The sequence below is a fragment of the Salvia splendens genome, chromosome 7 (genome assembly GCF_004379255.2).
Source record: "Salvia splendens isolate huo1 chromosome 7, SspV2, whole genome shotgun sequence".
Taxonomy (NCBI): Eukaryota; Viridiplantae; Streptophyta; class Magnoliopsida; order Lamiales; family Lamiaceae; genus Salvia; species Salvia splendens.
In genome coordinates this window covers 2,343,658-2,361,308 of record NC_056038.1, presented here as the reverse complement: position 1 = coordinate 2,361,308, position 17,651 = coordinate 2,343,658, and the positions used below count along the sequence as shown (strand labels likewise).

Here is a 17,651-nt window from a genome sequence, read left to right as displayed (position 1 = left end):
ATAAAGAAAATAATGTTATTTGCTTGAATTAATAAACTTTTGTTTGTTGTGGGATAGACGAGAATAAATACAAATTTGATGATTTTTCGGCTAATTTTGAAAGTTGTAGGACAGACCAAAATTTGACGAAATTTCCGGCAATTTGCATCTTTTTGTTTTGTTAAGAAAAATGAGCAAAACCCACACATAAAACAAACTAATGAATATAAGAAAAGTGTACAATCTATTATGCAAGAGTCAATTGCTGTGAAACCAGTTAAAGAAGTGACCAGAACATAGCATATAAGTGATAGGAAACCCACGGCTAAACTCCCTTTCATGTGCACGTGATGAACCACAATCAAATCACATAATGGTTCGATGTATATATCAAAACTATAAAGCATAGCAATAAAAACTCATGATTTACAAACATACTAAGTTAACCATTGCATAAAAAATCATAACAACCAAATGATCTCATAAATCTCTCTTTGATTAAATTAAAATTGGAATCTCATAAATCTTGTGGTACAAACTTAACCATTGCATAAAAACAATCATAAAGAACTATATCCTCTCATAAACCTCTCTTTTTTTTTTGCTAAATTTGAAACTCTTCAAAATCAAACTTAGCCATTATATTAACTATTATGCATGTCCATGGTGATGGCCTTTTGGAGTAGGAGCATGGGCATGATGGTGGCTTGGACTAGGAGCATGAGCATGGTGACCATGACTAGGAGCATGAGCATGGTGGTGATGGCCGCGATGATGGTGGTGATGGTGTGGAGCTTGTGCATGGTGGCCATGTGGCGATGGAGCTCGACGATGTAGATCCAACATGTTATTTTCTTCCTCCAACATTCTGTCGGTAAGACTTACATTTGAAGATGTTGAATCTTCTTCATTGTTTATTTGTGATAGAACAACGCAAAACAAGAGACTCGAGAACAGTGTTAAAAGGTAAACACGAGACATTGTCATTATTGAACTTTTTCTAATATTCCGATGATGTAAAGATTGACAACAAGTGAAGCCATTTTATAGTGAGCGGATGGGTTTGTAGAATTTAAATTAAGGCCAATGCATTTATTTAATCTCTTCTTAATGAATTCGATAGATCATAGAGAAATCAATATACTAAAACATTTTAATGACGATTTAAGTAATGAATCCATCAGTTAGAATATGTAATCAGTTGATATTAATTAATTATTACTCCGTATCTCTTCTTGTGAAATAAGGGGGCCGACTTTTAATTTTCATTTTTTTCTGTAATTTAAAAAATCGATATATGGATCCAAAAATAGGGATTAGTCCATCTTTTTTAGCTAGTTCTATACGTCCAAAAATAAATAGATAATACTCGTATACACTAATACGAATATATAATTATATTTCGTAATAATGGCATGTTATATCACAACATACTGTAGTTTGATAATTAGGATAAATAATTGATTGTTGAACTCTTGATGTGTCAACTTCTGTTGTATGTGTACCCAGACGAATATATAGAGTGTAATCACGAAAAAAAACACCATATTGCAATCGATTATTTTAAAAAAGAAAAAAATTCGAAGTATTTATTTTAATCGCTAATCGATATATCTTTAATTTTCTTGAATAAAAATTACGGTAAATGGTCGATTTTGAGTCATCGTTTGGGACATTTATCCAAAAATATGTATCCTCCTATTTAGGTAATTACCATTTGGTACTCATCGTTCATCTTTTAGAATAAAATACCCTTCAAGAAATTTCTAGGGGTCATAATATATCCACGTGACAACTGAAATTACATCTCGATTACCCAAGTCACATGTTGGCTACCCAAAATTACACATCGATTACTCAATCGACGTGTAATTTTGGTTGTCACGTCCTTATTTCGATCACTATAATTTTTTTTGCAGGACGTTTTATTCCCAGAAATGAAACGATGGATACTAAATGATAATTACCAACTATCATTCGATCATCACAGAAATTTAACCTATGACCGCTCAAACATTCAATCTTTTAATTGGTGGATAAATGTGTTACCAACTAAGTTGATAAAACGATGACTTTATGCATCAGATATATCATACAGTATATGAAATGTGTGACAAATTGATTCATTAGCCATTATAAATGGTAGTAACACAATGCTCATATAGATATATGTTGGTGAAATATAATAAGGCTAATTCTCCCATTACGAAAGAAATGGTTCAAATACTCGTATATTTTGGGATACAATGTTAATCATGTAGTGGTGGATGAGCATGGTGGCGGTGACCATGACTCGGAGCATGAGCATGATCATGGTGGTGGTGGCGGCCGCCGCGGTGGTGGTGGTGGTGGTGATGTGGAGCATGTGCATGATCATGGTCATGGTGTGATGGTTCATGATCGGATGATTCAAGATTCCATGCCAATTGATCTTCCACTACTTGGGTAAGATCAGAATTTGAGAATGTTGAATCTTCTATATCCACATTTTGAGCCCTTGTGAGAGAAATGAAAAATAAGAGAGTGCCAATTGTCACAAAAGAGTAGATGCGAGACATTTTGGAATTTCTTGATGGAAATATTGCAATTTGCAAGGAAAGAGTGCCAGTGCCTTTTATATTACTACAAAATATGGGTTTGTGGCGTTAATAGAATTATATCTTGCTCAATAAAGTTTAGGGATATTATGTATCAGAATTAATTTTCAGTTTCAGGAATTAAACATGGTACATTAATTACGAACATTGATTATTTATTTAATAGTAGTAAGAATTGTTAAACAGGTAGCATTTCTTTAGTGTTTATTTTATTTCTTTTAAAAATTAAGAAAATTGTAAAGAGATTTTGAATTCACATTTCAATATGTTTTTAACTTTGTTTATAAAAATAAAAACATAAAATTACGCTCAGAAGTTATATATGGTCTATTCAAATTAGTTAAGAAAATTGGAACTATAGACCAAAAATTTATTTAGTGAAAATCAATCTTGCATTATAAGTTAATTCGAAAAAAGAAGATAATGTGACTATAACTAAGTGTGGTCATAGACATTAAAAAGGATATGCTATTCAAACATTCATAAATTTTCTAGTACAAACTTAAACAAATAAGCATGAGCTTGGTGGCAGCGGTGGCGGCGTGGCGCTTGTGCGCGGTGGCTATGAGGCGATGGAGCACGACAATGCCCGTGTTTGGTTGAAGCAAGAGTCCACATTTTCCTACCATGAGAGAAGCAAACTATTTCTTAGGATAGATTTTAGAATCGGGTCCAATATCGCGTGAGCCAGTATTGATGTAAGGTCCGCGGAAAGTTGCTTGAGGGGGCAGCGGCTTTGATGAGTCTATCACGGGACCCTTGGATGACTTCGACCTATATACAACAGGGCAGTGCGAGAATTGGAATCAGACTAACCAAATTAGGTGAGGTGAGAAATCTCAACCATATTACTCGTTTGACAAGTTCACCTACGCCATGTAGAAGGGAAATGCCAATCCGGCCGATGCAAAAACCACTAAGCCTGTGGCCACAACGACGTTGCGCTTGCGTGACATCAAGATTGGTTAAAGAATCAACTGATAATCTGAGAACAGAGAGTTTATGAGAACTGAAATCAAAGAAACAAGTCACATCATATGCAGAATTTACAAAACAGTTGCAACTAGTGACAACATAGAATACAAGAAAGCACATCCATTAGACACATCCTTCATCGTATAACTTTCCTATGATAACAGAGGAAACAAGAAACTTGCAAATCAAACTCTCAAACAGACTTAATTGCATTAGCATATAATTGTATGCATATCATGTTAATGTGAGGCCCTAACCTTTTTGATCAACAGAAAAGTGGACATTTTACAGAGTTTAGAAAATAAACTACCATACACATTTACGTCCAACTAAAATAATCACCGTAAAGAAAACATCATGGATGCATCAATAGAATTCACTTGCCAAATTACAGGCTATCAACAGTAACTTGAATAAATAAAAATGTTTCTTCAAGGGGGGTAGCAAATGATTAAATTTCCATGAAGCAACCATCTTCAATCCTTGCAAGAACACCCATAAAATTGTAGAGCATTCCATACACGAATGAGTGCAGTCACGGAATAGTCATACAGTGAATATGCAGATGATCAAATATCAGTTTAGAAAAAAAAAATTACAGATATTATGTTATTATGTTAAGAGGATGATAAAAAAAGAGGCACAAAGTGTAACAATGGGGAGGGCAAATGCAGGCGAAAGCAACCGTGATAAGAAGGCTGTTTAGGCATTCAAACAGGCGCATACATTCTTCTTCTAAAAAGCAAGCACCAAGATCTTTTGCACACTCTGTATCAAGACCAAAGCAGAGAAAGCCAAAAGCATTGCTTAGTGCCATTTGTGGGACTTGATCATAGAATGACTGGATCTTTCGAATTCTTTTATCCAAGCATCTTGAACTTTTTGTTCTTTGTCAAAGTATTTACACATTTTTCAACCAAACTCCCCTAAAAATTCACAATTTTTTCAGTAATCCCCTTCTCTTTCTATCTATCTGCAGCCTTCCTTGTGCAGTATCTTTACAAAGACTAATCATCTCTCACATGCCAAAATTAAGGAAGTCAAAATGTAAAACATTTCCAAACGAGATATATTCCCAATTTCATAAAAAGCAGAAGATACTTTCCAGCTAGTACAATTAAACACCTAAACTCAACAATTTAAGCAATTACGCGAGCTGCATAACACAAAGAAGACCGGCGACATCGAAATTTCGGAAGGAAACACAAAACCTAAAAATCGGAGAAGCTCCGATTGAAATTTTGAATCGCAAAAAACGAATACATTGTTATGACAAACCATTGAAGTGATTAATAACGTCAATCGACGTATACTCCGACTAAATTCCATGTGATAGGCATAAAAAATAACAATAAAAAAATATTTACCGGAAATGGTAACTCACAGGCTGAATCTAGCCGCCGCTGCCGCCGTGTGGTGATGGAGCTGAGAACTGAAGCTTCTAGAAGTGAACTGAGAAGTGACGAGCAAAAGATTAAAATTACTAATTTGGGCCCTAATCAGTAATTCTAAGCCCATTGGTTTTCACTTAGCCCACGTATAATATTATGTAAAAGCCCACTTATAAACTGCGGAGTACTAGTACTAATTTTACTACTACTAATTATTGGATTTACATATCCATTCTCTCATTACCTCATCACTATTCATAGACGTTTCTTTTCTCACTAAGCTACAACCTCTTTTTAGTCTTTTGTGTATTCATATAAGAAATGTTTGATAAATCATGCAAGAGCCAATTACTAGGACTAGGACCAATTAGAAAATATATGAAATGTTTGATAAATCATGCAAGAGAAGAGCCAATTACTAGGACCAATTAGAAAAGCCACCAAAACATAAATGCATATCTTATATGGTAGACATAAGTGATAAGAAACCAACAACTAAAATCCCTTTCATGTGCACATGATGAAACAATTGAATCAAAAAAAGATTTCAATGTACATATCAAAACTTTAACCCATGGTTTCAATGTATATAGTAACAAAAACTGATGGTTTACAAACATCTACTAAGTTAACCATTGCACAAAAACCATAGAATTGACTTGATTATATAGAATTGCATAAAAAACTATAAACAAACAAATCATCTCATAAATCTCTCTTTGATTTTATTTAAATTATAAACTCATAAATCTTGTGGTACAAGATTAACCATTGCATAAAAACAATCATAAAGAACTAAATCCTCTCTTAAATCTCTCTTTTATTCTTGCTAATTTAGAAACTCTCCAAAATCTTACAGACTTAACCATTCAATTATGCAAGGCCATGGTGATGGCCTTTTGGAGCAGGAGCATGGGCATGATGGTGGCTTGGAGTAGGAGCATGAGCATGGTGATGGTGGCTAGGACTAGGAGCATGAGCATGGTGATGGTGGTTAGGAGCATGGGCATGGTGGTGGTGGCCACGACGATGGTGGTGATGGTGTGGAGCTTGTGCATGGTGGCCATGAGGCGATGGAGCATGACGATGTTGATCCAACATGTCATTTTCTTCCTCCAACATTCTGTCAGTAAGACTTAAATTCGATGATGTTGAATCTTCTTCATTGCTTATTTGTGACAAAGCAATACAAAACAAGAGACTCAAGACTACTGTAAAAAGATAAACACGAGACATTGTTATTATTAAACTTTTTTTGATACTCCGATGATGTAAAAGATTAAAAGCAAGTGAAGCCATTTTATAGTGAGCGTCTGAGTTTGTAGCATTTAAATTAAGGCCAATGCATTTATTTAATTTCTTTTTAATGAATTCGGTAAATCCTAGAGAAATCAATATATTAAAACATGGTAATGAAGATTTAAGTAATGAGTCCATCAGTTAAGAACATGGAATCCGTTGATATTAATTAATTATTACTCCGTATCTCTTCTTGTGAAATAAGGGCGACTTTTTAATTTTAATTTCCCTGTAATATAAATAATCGATTTACGGATCTAAAAACAGGGATTAGTCCATCTTTGTTAGCAAGTCCTATACGTGCAAAAATAAATAAATACTACTCCCTCATTCCCTTATAATTTGTCACCATTTAATCTGACACGAGTTCTAAGAAATGTAATACAAAGTGAAGAAATGTAATACAAATTGAATAGAAAAAGTTAGTGGCAGGTGGATCCCATTTTTTATATTAGTTTTGTAATAAAATGTGAGTGCAAATGAGAATATGGATCCACTACCAACAATAATAAAAGTAAAATGTGATAAATTTGTAAGGACTGACGAAAATTTGAATAAGTGACAAATTTTTAGAGACATGGTAGTATAAACTAATACTCATAATATGATTTTACTTTGTAATATTGGCATGTCATATGATAACATAGACGCTTCTGTTCTCACTAAGCTACGACTTCTTTATCTTTTGTGTACTCATTCAAGCATGAGCCAGAATTGTGAGGATTTTCGACGTCCCATCGCTCCACAGTGCATCATGCCGGCACAATGCGCTCTCAATAAGGACAAAATACCCATTGTTGCGGATGCTCTAAGGGCATCCACAATGGGGAGCCCTATGCTCCGTCACATCAGCATTTTATCCACCTACCCATTTACCTGCATTGGATGCCCTATAGGCCGCCCTAAATATTTTATTTATTTAAATATTTAAAACACTACAAAAATTGGAAAAAAAAACTTCATTTCATTAAAAATTCAAACATTACAGTACGAAATTAAAAAAAACTACAAATTCTCAACGGCGGTTACGGTCTCAAACTTCTTCAATCATGTCGTTTCATGAGCTGAGCATGATCTTGTTGGTTGCGCATTGAGGCCTGTCTAGATAGAACCTCATTGAAGCCCATCGATAATCCTCGAACGTGAGGTGGGGTCGCCGTGCTGGAGCTAGATCCACCTTCATCATCGCCCCAATCAGTGACTCTTCCACATTCGTGTTCGACTATCATGTTATGCAAAATGATGCACGCATACATGACATCGGCGATGACTTCATTGAACCAGAAACGCGCTAGACCTTTCACTATTGCCCACCGCGCTTGGAGCACACCAAATGCCGGCTCCACATCCTTTCGCGCAGCCTCCTGCTTTTGCGCAAATAAAACTCTCTTGTCACCCATTGGGCAGCTGATCATCTTTACAAAAACAGGCCACCTTGGGTATATGTCATCGGCCAAGTAGTACCCCATATGATATTGGCGTCCATTGGCAGTGAAGTTGATGGTCGGGCCGCTGCCATTGCATTGCTCGGTGAAGAGGTTGGATGAGTTGAGGACGTTGATGTCGTTGTTCGACCCCGCTACACCAAAGTAAGCATGCCAGATCCAGAGCCGATGGTCAGCGAAGGCTTCGAGGATCATCGTCGGGTGCCCTTGTATCCACTAGTAAATTGGCCTATCCACGTCGTCGGGCACTTCTTCCACTCCCAATGCATACAATCGATGCTCCCTAACATTCCAGGAAAGCCGTGCGCAGTCTCGTGCATCTTCATCAGGGCCTGACAATCCTCAGCAGTCGGCTTTCGCAAATATGTGTTGCTATAAGCCTCCACAACTCCCCTACAAAAATTCTTCAGGCACTCGCGGCCAGTTGTCTCCCCGACGTGAAGGTACTCGTCGAACATGTCCGCCGTGGTGCCGTAGGCCAACTGCTGGAGCGCAACCGTGCACTTCTGCAACGGCGTAAGCCCGGGTCTGCTAGAAGTATTCATCACGTGCCCCCAACGTTTGGACAATGCTGAGAAAAAGATCTTGCCGCATTCTAAAACGGCGGTGAAAAACTGTCGGGCCCCACCGTGGTTGCTCGTCAAAATAATCTGCGAACAGACATTGGTGAGCTACGTCGTGCTCGCGGTGAACAAACGTCCAACGTAGAATCGATCTCGAGATCTGCACCGCCTGGACCTACTCCACCGCTCGGGCCTGCTCCGCCACTTCGCACTCCATTTCGGCCAAGCATTCCGCTGCAGCCTCATGAACGCAATCGAATAAGGCCCGAGTCAAGTCCCAAGTAATGCCCTCCGAGGTACTCCAGTCGTCGCCGAGTCTCATTTTTTTAGTGAGAAAGATTGGGAGAGAAATACTGGTGTGTGGGGAAAGTGCGAGATGGGAGAGAAAATTTGGTGTGGAAAATGGAATGAGAAATAAGGTTTAAATAGATAAAATTTCGAAAAAAAAAGGAAAACACGTTGCATCATCCGTGATATCATCCGCATGACCTGCAGTGGGGCGGACGATGCGTGTTTCGACACCATCGTCCACGGACGATGTATAGGGCGCGGACGATGCGTCAGACATCGTCCGCAAGGCTATAATGGCGGACGATAGCTCGCCCGAGCCCGCCTGATGCATTGGGTGGACTATCATCCGCCCCACCCCCACTATGGATGCTCTAACAATCCTCCAAGTTCATATAATCGGTAGCCCTTACTGGATAGTGGATTAAAATGGTTTTTACAAGTGAGAAAATAAGAAGCTAAGTTTACATTTTTGCATGTTCAATATAATCTCTTTCTTTGACGCACAATTTTATAAAACACTTGCATCATAATAAGTGCTGCTATGAATTAACCAATTTTATCAATAAACAAATTACTGCTACAGATAATACTGTAGGTGCGAAAGCACAGTTGAAAAGAAAAAAAGTAGGTAGTAATTCGCTACAAACTTCCAAAATCAAGAATTTGTGAATAAAAGAGGATCTTAAGTAATGCTCAGAGCTAACTATACCAATAATTGTCGCATCTTTTCGAGTCCAATATTCTAAGAAATCTCAACAGCATAAGAAAATACAAACTGGTATGGAAAGCAGTTCTTCAGCAATATAAAGAATGAATAGAAATGCAGAAATCACAGTATTTTGCCTCAATAACATGTCAAGAAAATGCAGCAACTTTGCACATTTATATGCAGAAGAATAATAAAACAGGTAGGATCAACAAACGGTTCAATTGGATTGCTGCCTATATAAAGCTGAAAATTTTATCATATATTTTTGTATCTAGTTCCCAACTAACTATACATCAAAGCAAATAATAAAGCATTTTCTTGTGTGCATACAATCATATACTTCAAAGTAAATATTTGTTGCAAGACAGGTCACAGAACTTAAAGTTACAACTGTCTCAGATAATGCTATAGAGATGTCAATATCTTGGATAATTGACAGTTTAAGGCCAGCTATACGAAGTATATCAACACAAAAGATGCGCAAATCACTAGACGATAAAGTGACAAAAATCTATAAAGGAAAGCCCTGCAAGCTAAGTTAATCCAAGATGACAAACAATGATGAAGCAAGAGAGTGTCTATATAGCAGCAAGCAGCATATTACTTCATGAGCAAACATTTAATCAACTGGTTTTACATTTCTCAAGCTAACAGCATTCAATCTGTTGAAAAAGCAATTTCAACTTTGAAGTTCTACGCAGTTTTATCAGCAGAATTTCATCTCACATCTGATTAGATCAAACATCTTAATACAGCATATTGTGTGTTTATATATAGTAAGCTCATTCCCAGAGGAAACAAGAATACCCCTTTTCGTGCTAAAGCACAGTAGCTGTTCTTCACTTGGCAAGCAAGGTTTGTTGAGCTTGGCTATCCTGCTGCTGCTGCTGAAAGTTCAGTGCCCTCCTGAAAAGCATGATATGTGGCTCTGGGCGGTGGATTGCATAGTGGACCCACCCTCGGCTCTGCTGAACCCCGATAGCACGCCATTCATTCTATATGCAGAAACGAACACCATCAGTCTCAGCATTTGTATTCTACGATAAACACACATACATACAATAGCTAGTTTTGGTATCTCCACAAAGGAAACACCCCCCCGACCCCCGTCTCCAAAAAATAGGCCTAATCGACAATAATTTGGAACTGAGGGAATATAGTAAATGACAGTAGTAGATTTGATAGTTTTCAGGGTAAAGCTCGTATTTCATGTAGAGATTCTACGAAATCCCTAATTAACAAAACCAAGTAGAAAACGCCTAACAAATTATTAATTCTAACTTAAACTCAATCACATAGTTTGTTCAGATATCCCACAAATGATTCCACCACGCATAAAATCGATCAAAAACAGTTCATAATTTCGAGTCAATTCAACAAATTCACCAGCGTCAATTAGAACCGGCAGAAAACCTAATCGATCAACTATACAACAATAATAGGAAAAAAAAAACATAAATGAGCTGATAGAAAACCCTAAGCCCCAATTTCTGACTTACTTCAGTGAGAAGGCGATTTTTCGGAAGCAGTCTGGCAACCTCCGGCGGAAGAACAACATGTCTGGAGAAAAAAATTCCATAATTCCACATAATAGAAAATTGAAAATCCTCATCAATAAACGGCACATCCTGAATTCAATTCAATAAATTGGGGGGAGAGACGAATCACCTGTACTCATACGTATCATCATTATACTTCTCTGAATACTGGATCTGGCCCATTTCTGGTTAACAGTAAGATCGCTAAATCGAAACAAAACACAAATTGAAGATTTAACCGTTAAATATCGAAAAAGAGAAAATACAGATACGGAGATACCTTCGCAGGGGGAGAGAGAGCGATAGAGTCTGAGTGTGAGAGTGGTGGAAAAACAAAGCTATAAATAATTTACATCTTGAATTTTAAAGGTTGTTATACTCCATGAAATTTATTAAATGTAACATGTGGCCCTCATTTGATTTTCAAATTTCCAAATTTCCCGCTTTATATTATATAATACTCTAATAAAATTTTAGAAAAAAATATAATAATGTGTGTTTTATAAAAATTGAAGATAAAAGAAATAGGTCAATGTCCTTCTCTCATTGGGCCACCTCGTAACGTTGGCTAACGACAGACAACCTTCTTTATTCTAGGGCAACCCTATCCACCTTTTTCGACATTTATGCATCCGACGAAAAAGCGTCAGTCTTTTCCTCACCGCTTGCTTTCGTGAAATATGGCGGGCCTTGTTCATGAAAGACAAAATTATAGAACTATTGTTGTTCAAGATTTCGGATGTAGAGGGATTTGGGAGGAGAATATGGATTTGACACTTTTGTTTTTAATGGCAATATTGTGAGCATGTAGCGATTGTAATCAAAATCCACGGTTGATCAATTTGGATTGAATTTGTCTTGTAGAAATTGAATAGAGAAAACGAAACACATATTAGGTTGCTCGAGGTTGTGTTCCTCGAGTTCAAAAGAGAACCGACAATGAACACAACGAAGAGAGAGAGGAGATGGATGAGGGTGAGAGTGAGGGTGAGGATGAGGAATGGAAAAAGGAGAGAGGCGTGTTAAATCAATCACGAAATGAGGTATGATAATAACACTATCAAGACTATCGATGGTGGCGACACAAATTTTAATCTAAAACTAATAGAGTAGTATAAGATAAAAGATTGAAATATTATTAATAAAAAATAATTAGAAAACATAAATCAAGTTACATGGGGTGTGATTAATTGCTAATTCACTCCTTAATTGCTAACTACAACTAATCTAAAACCATGAGATTTGTAGAGATCCAATGGTTTATAAACTGTCATGTGTAACTTTGTTTTATTATTATTTAAATTTAAAAAGATAAGAAGAATCACCAAATTTAGCGTTTTGAAAAAAACTGTCAATATAGTGTATAAAAATATCAATACGATTCCTTGAATATGTTAATACAATTAGCATTGCCATTGTATATGTATTACATTGCCATATTTTGATTGCTATGTTGACATTATCTGCTTGTAAAAAAACGAAAATTCATGAAATTTTTTCCAAATTTTGACATCGAGATCTCGTTGGAATCCTTATAAAAATTATGCAATCAAGATCTCGTTGGAATCCTTATAAAATTATCTTTAATTTGATATATGTTGTGTGCAAAAATAATTTAAATTGTAATAGTTATATGCATTTAAAGTTTTGTGATATTTTTCAAAAGTTAGTTATAACTAATTTGTTATTAATTGACATTAATAACATTATTGACATTTTTTGTACAATGTATTGATACTCGGAGTTGAATGATCTTGGCCTTTGATTTGAAGATCTAATGCATATCATATCGTTGCAGTTAGTAATTTAAAGAAGAGCTAGCAATATAACACGCCCCTCAAGTTACATATACCACTTGGTATCTCGATAGAAAGAACAACCTAAATCAAACTTCATTCTTCCCAAAACCAAAAACATCAACTCGACTAATTAAGATCCTATCCAATCGAATACCTTGAAAACTAAGCAATCATTACTACTAAAAATATTCTTCAAATCACACAACAATCACACCACCACGATAGATCTTCAATCTTCATCACTAAATAATCCAAGAACCCTACATTCTTGCACATACATCCACACACAAACACAACCTCCTTTTTTTGTCACTCTCACTCCTAGAATATTTCTTGAGTTCCCCCCAAGAAATCATAAAGCACTTACTTACCCCTCTCTATCTACTCACCATCACCCCATAAAAATAAAACTCTCTCACACACACACACAAAATCCCACCACCATGTGCATGTCAAACTCCAAGGACACGCCGCCGCCGACGGTGCAGCGGCGGCAGCCCCACGTGACGCGCTGCGTCGCCATCGTCGTCCTCGTCCTCATCCTCCTCACCCTCTTCGTCATCGCCGTCATCTGGCTCGCCGTCCAGCCCAAGAAGCTCATCTTCTCCATCGAGCACAGCTCCATCACCGGCAACAACGCCACCGCCGGCAACTCCACCTTCCACTGCCTGCTCCGGTCGAGGAACCCCAACAAGCGAGTCTCCTTCCAATTCAAGAGAATCGAGGTGGAGGCGACCTACCGCGGCACCAAGCTCTTCAACGGCAGCGTGGCGCCCTTCCGCCAGCCGGTGAGGAACGTGACGGAGGTGGAGGTGGACTTGCCAGAGGTGAGGGCGGCGCTGCAAGCGAAGGAGGCCGACCAATTTAAGGCGGAGAGGGCCGCGGGGGTCGCCAAGATGGAGGTCAAGGCCACGGGGAAGATGAACATGAAGATCGGGGTGTTCAAGGTGCATCGGACAGTCACCGCCGCCTGTGGGCCCTACGACGTCCCATTTAAGGAGTCGGAGGGGTTTCGGTGGGTCGACTGCCACACCGATATATCTTATTGATTGATTTTATTTCGTGTTTTGTTTTGTTTTGTTTTGTTTCATCGGTGCATGTCACGTGTATTGTTGTTTCTTGGGATGGGACATGAGATTAATATATATTGTGGGATTTTTGTTTTTTGATTTAGAAGAAAATGTAGATGATGAATGATGATTTCGGTTGATCATGTTTTGTGTTTTGAGATTGTTCGTTTTATGTGTTTTGTATTTTATTTGAGGCTTGGTGTGATTCTAAGAGGACTTGTAATTGTGTATTTTTTGGATTGAATCCATTTAGTAGTCATCTATGTCTCGTATTTGAGTTGGATGATTGCAAACTATCAAAATGAAATAGTATTAACAAATTATAGGCCCAGTCAGAAAGTATGTAAATAAAGACAATAATGGGCTCATAATCATGATCTTCGAAATACTACATTTTTAGTTGGTTCGAAATGTTCGCTGAAATAAAAATAATTTAATTACTTAAATTACTCTGTATTTCTTTTATTAGTGGAGTAGTATAGCAATAATAATCTTCACATGTATAAAGTGAATTTCATTGGATGGGATAGTTTCAATAGCTTGGTCCATACACGTTTTTTTTATCATAACATATGTGCACAAGTGGGCCCATTAACACTCAAGTTAATGAAATTTAAAGATTGCATAAGTTAAGGATATATTAAATGGGAGTATAGATAGTAGATCCATGATAAATAAATAGATCTTGGAAGCATTCATATAATTAATTATTGCAATAAATAAATAAATAAATAAAAGAGATTATTGCAACTTGTCATCAAAGAATTTGAGAGTTTCTGGACTTCGTCGTCTAAATTGAATTTATTTTTTATTTCACGTTAATTAATGGATTACATAAGTTGACAAACAATTATGGATTATTTGTGCATCACACACATGCCACACGTTTCAACACATTATAAAATACTCCATCCGTCCCTCTGTAGTAGAGGCGTTTCATTTTCAGCACTCGTTTTGAAAAAATTATAATAAATAGCTAAAGTGTAAAAAAAGTAAAGTAAAAAAGAGAATAATATAGTTAAGAGTCTCCTCTATATTATTTTTTCACTTTATTTTACATTTTCTCTATTTTAATTATTTATTATTATTTTTCCAAAACAAGTGTCGAAAATGAAACACCTCTATTACCGAGGGACGGAGGGAGTATATAAACATGAACTATGGAAGTTTCTGGTTAAACATTCCATTTGAAGCTCATATTTAAAGGAGCCAAATTTAAGATTCTCAAATAATATAGTTTCAAAATATAAAATTCTTAATTACATACAATATATATTTATTGAGCATATCTAGAAATTATATTCTCTTATAAATTTTATTTGTTACTATAAAAGAATTATGTTTTTGAGTTTTTCTACAAAATTTACTCAAACAGAACATGAACTTTAATTAATTGCTATGTTATCTTTAAGTCAAAAGTCCAAATTGACATATCTAATTCTAATTTACAACTAGTAGATTCTAATGAGGCCATGATTTAGTTCAGTTTTTAAAGGTAATAATGCCTATAAAATATCAAAGACAAACAAGCAACTTGCAATTTCAATTTCAATTTCAATATCCCCACAAAATTTGGTCCACTTTTCTCAAAGGAAAAGACAATCTAACTTCTTTTGGTGTAGCAAAGTCTCAATTTCAATGAGTCTAAACTGGAAAAGGCAGACACAATAGAAGGTGGAAGTGAAAACTTTTTCAAACTCTATACCCAAAAGCAAACATTTTTTTCTTTTCTTTTTTGTGTGTTCATGTTTTTGGCCTAGGATGCCACTCCATCACATGGCTGAATAAATATCAGCAAAATAACAAACAAAAGGGCCAACGTACACAAGGACATACATATCCAATGGGATAAGAGATATAACTGATATTTTGTGTGCATGCCACATGCACATGGGTTAGGGCCCACCGACACGACGTCGTGCCATTGGTACGATGTATGTAATAATTCGATTGGTTGTTTACGAAACCCAATCAAGATTTGTTACGTGGCATATACACCACATTTGACCTTAGAGCGGTTATCTTTTACAGAATTGATTATAATATTCAGGAGACACTGTGAAAGTTGGGTCAACACGTATATAGAGAAAAATGAAGGAAATTTCACTACGCAAAGCATTAGGGGTGATGTATTGTCTTCTCATAAGATGCCGACAAAAGGATGATTGAAATTTTGAGTTATGAAAATCGAAATAATAGAGACTAATCAAAGCATGGGTTGTGAAAAATCTAGAAAAAAAGTTGGACAAAGATTGGGGGTTGATAGAAATGTGGCCTATTTGTACAACTTTTGGTGATTCACCAACTTATTTAGCTATCATCAATGTAACTTCCTTTTCCATGCAATGTAACAATTATATGGAATTAATAATTATGGGTCCTCAATTTTTACCATTACATGGTCTCATGAATTGCAAGCACTTGTCACTTTACTTGTACTTTGCTCATGCATCATGTTTCCACATTGCATCAATAGATTTTGAATTAAATAATTGCACAATCAAATGTATATCTAGTGTTTCCCTATATCATATAGGCATGTTTGGAGTAAGATATTTTATATTTATTGGACTGGTATATCATGAAAAATTCCAACATCCAAAATATTAGCAAACCTGAAAATTCAAGAATACAATAAACCCATAAGAAAACAAGCAATTCCAACGAAATATTAAACAACAACGCAACCACCAACACACTCTCTAAAATAGTCGGTAGCACAATGTTCAACCTAAACAACTCAAACATGTGAATTCTAAAACATGTTAAATATTGATATGCAACAATAACATATTTTCCCGTTACTATGCATAGTAGTAATTTTTTTTTTTTTTAAATTAACTTCATATAACTCGAGACCTCCAGGATGGACGCGGTATCCAGCACCCTTTACCGCTAGGCCAAGGGGCTTGGATACTATGTATAGTAGTAATTATCATCTAAATATTTATTTGAAAATTATAATTAAAACATGCATGAAAAACACACAACACACACTCACTCACACACAAACAAGACGACAAATGGTGCATAATTGTCCCCAACAAGATTAAAGTGGTTTACTAAAACTATTTTGGGGTCTCTTTACTTTACATTATAAATACAATTAAGCACTATCGATGTTGTGTTATGAAGGGACATTGTCCCATGAAACTTTATGAATAATTACAATGATTAGATTAATTAGTAACAAGGTTGTGCTGGAGCCAATGGCATCATTTTCTCGACTTCTTGCTAATCATAATTTATTGATAAGCAATTATAGTAACATGTTTATGGATCTATAGTCGAGTTTCGTGATTTCTAAGGTTTCTCTAAAAGTAGATTGGCCAATTCAAATAAGATAATTTTGCTCACAGGGCCATAGAGACATAGAAAAATATGGTTGTAGATTTATAATTATTTCATTGTTAATTGGGGTATTAAAAAATGTTTAATTGTTTGTTATCCTACATAAAAGAGGCCTCCTTTTAGTTATCATATTGCCTCATCGAATAGATTCTCGATTGTGGGAAATTCTCTTAGCTGCATTTTTGTGTTTTGTGCGATTCTTAATTCGTGCGCCTTTAGTATTTTTTGTTTGAACACAGGTGTACCGAACACCATATTTGGCGGAATCTGACTAATCCTTCGTATGCCTTTAGTATTCTATTTTTTTTGTTTGACCACATGTGTACCGAACACCGTCCCTGGTGGAATCCGACTATGTGTACCGAACACCGTCTCTGGCGGAATCCGACTATCCTTAATTTGTGTGCCTTTAGTATTTTTTTTGTTTAACCACAGTGGGTCGTCCGTCCGTCCGTGCCAGCGGCGCGGCACCGCCTGCTCGCCACTGCGCTATTGCCGCTGGCGCGACGCTGCTCTTAGCTAAGAGCATGTCCGTGCCAGCGAGCAGCTGACGTGGCGACTCCTGATTGGCCAACGACATTTCCGTTGGAAATTCATTTTTTTAAAGTAAAAAATAATATCAAAAAATAAAAAAAAAATTCTGA

The 17,651-nt window shown here is 36.4% G+C and overlaps 3 protein-coding genes across 5 annotated transcripts; 1 reads left to right on the top strand and 2 right to left on the bottom strand.

Annotated features, from left to right (window-relative positions):
* Nucleotides 1-2,916: 2,916 nt before the first annotated feature.
* On the bottom strand, nt 2,917-4,996 carry LOC121811087. 3 transcript variants are annotated; one of them, XR_006052505.1, is made up of 3 exons: nt 4,919-4,996; nt 3,446-3,561; nt 2,917-3,350 (listed from the first exon to the last, which is right to left on the bottom strand). XR_006052505.1 is itself a non-coding variant. In XM_042211879.1 (3 exons), the coding sequence occupies exons 2-3, from the start codon at nt 3,530-3,532 to the stop codon at nt 3,218-3,220; spliced, it is 216 nt and encodes a 71-aa protein (XP_042067813.1). In that variant the 5' UTR covers nt 3,533-3,561; nt 4,919-4,996; the 3' UTR covers nt 2,917-3,217. The 3 variants fall into 3 exon arrangements, 1 of the variants encoding a protein (XP_042067813.1); XR_006052506.1 differs by having other exon boundaries at nt 3,450-3,561; nt 4,936-4,988; XM_042211879.1 differs by having other exon boundaries at nt 3,450-3,561.
* A 4,836-nt stretch (nt 4,997-9,832) lies between these two features.
* On the bottom strand, nt 9,833-11,170 carry LOC121811281 (cyclin-dependent kinases regulatory subunit 1-like). Its single transcript, XM_042212108.1, has 4 exons — nt 11,068-11,170; nt 10,918-10,991; nt 10,749-10,809; nt 9,833-10,244 (listed from the first exon to the last, which is right to left on the bottom strand). Exons 2-4 carry the CDS (start codon nt 10,968-10,970, stop codon nt 10,089-10,091), a joined length of 270 nt encoding a protein of 89 aa, XP_042068042.1. The 5' UTR covers nt 10,971-10,991; nt 11,068-11,170; the 3' UTR covers nt 9,833-10,088.
* Nucleotides 11,171-13,035: 1,865 nt separating this feature from the next.
* LOC121741659 (uncharacterized protein At1g08160-like) lies at nt 13,036-13,635 on the top strand. Its single transcript, XM_042134512.1, has one exon. It carries the CDS (start codon nt 13,036-13,038, stop codon nt 13,633-13,635), a length of 600 nt encoding a protein of 199 aa, XP_041990446.1.
* Nucleotides 13,636-17,651: the final 4,016 nt, after the last annotated feature.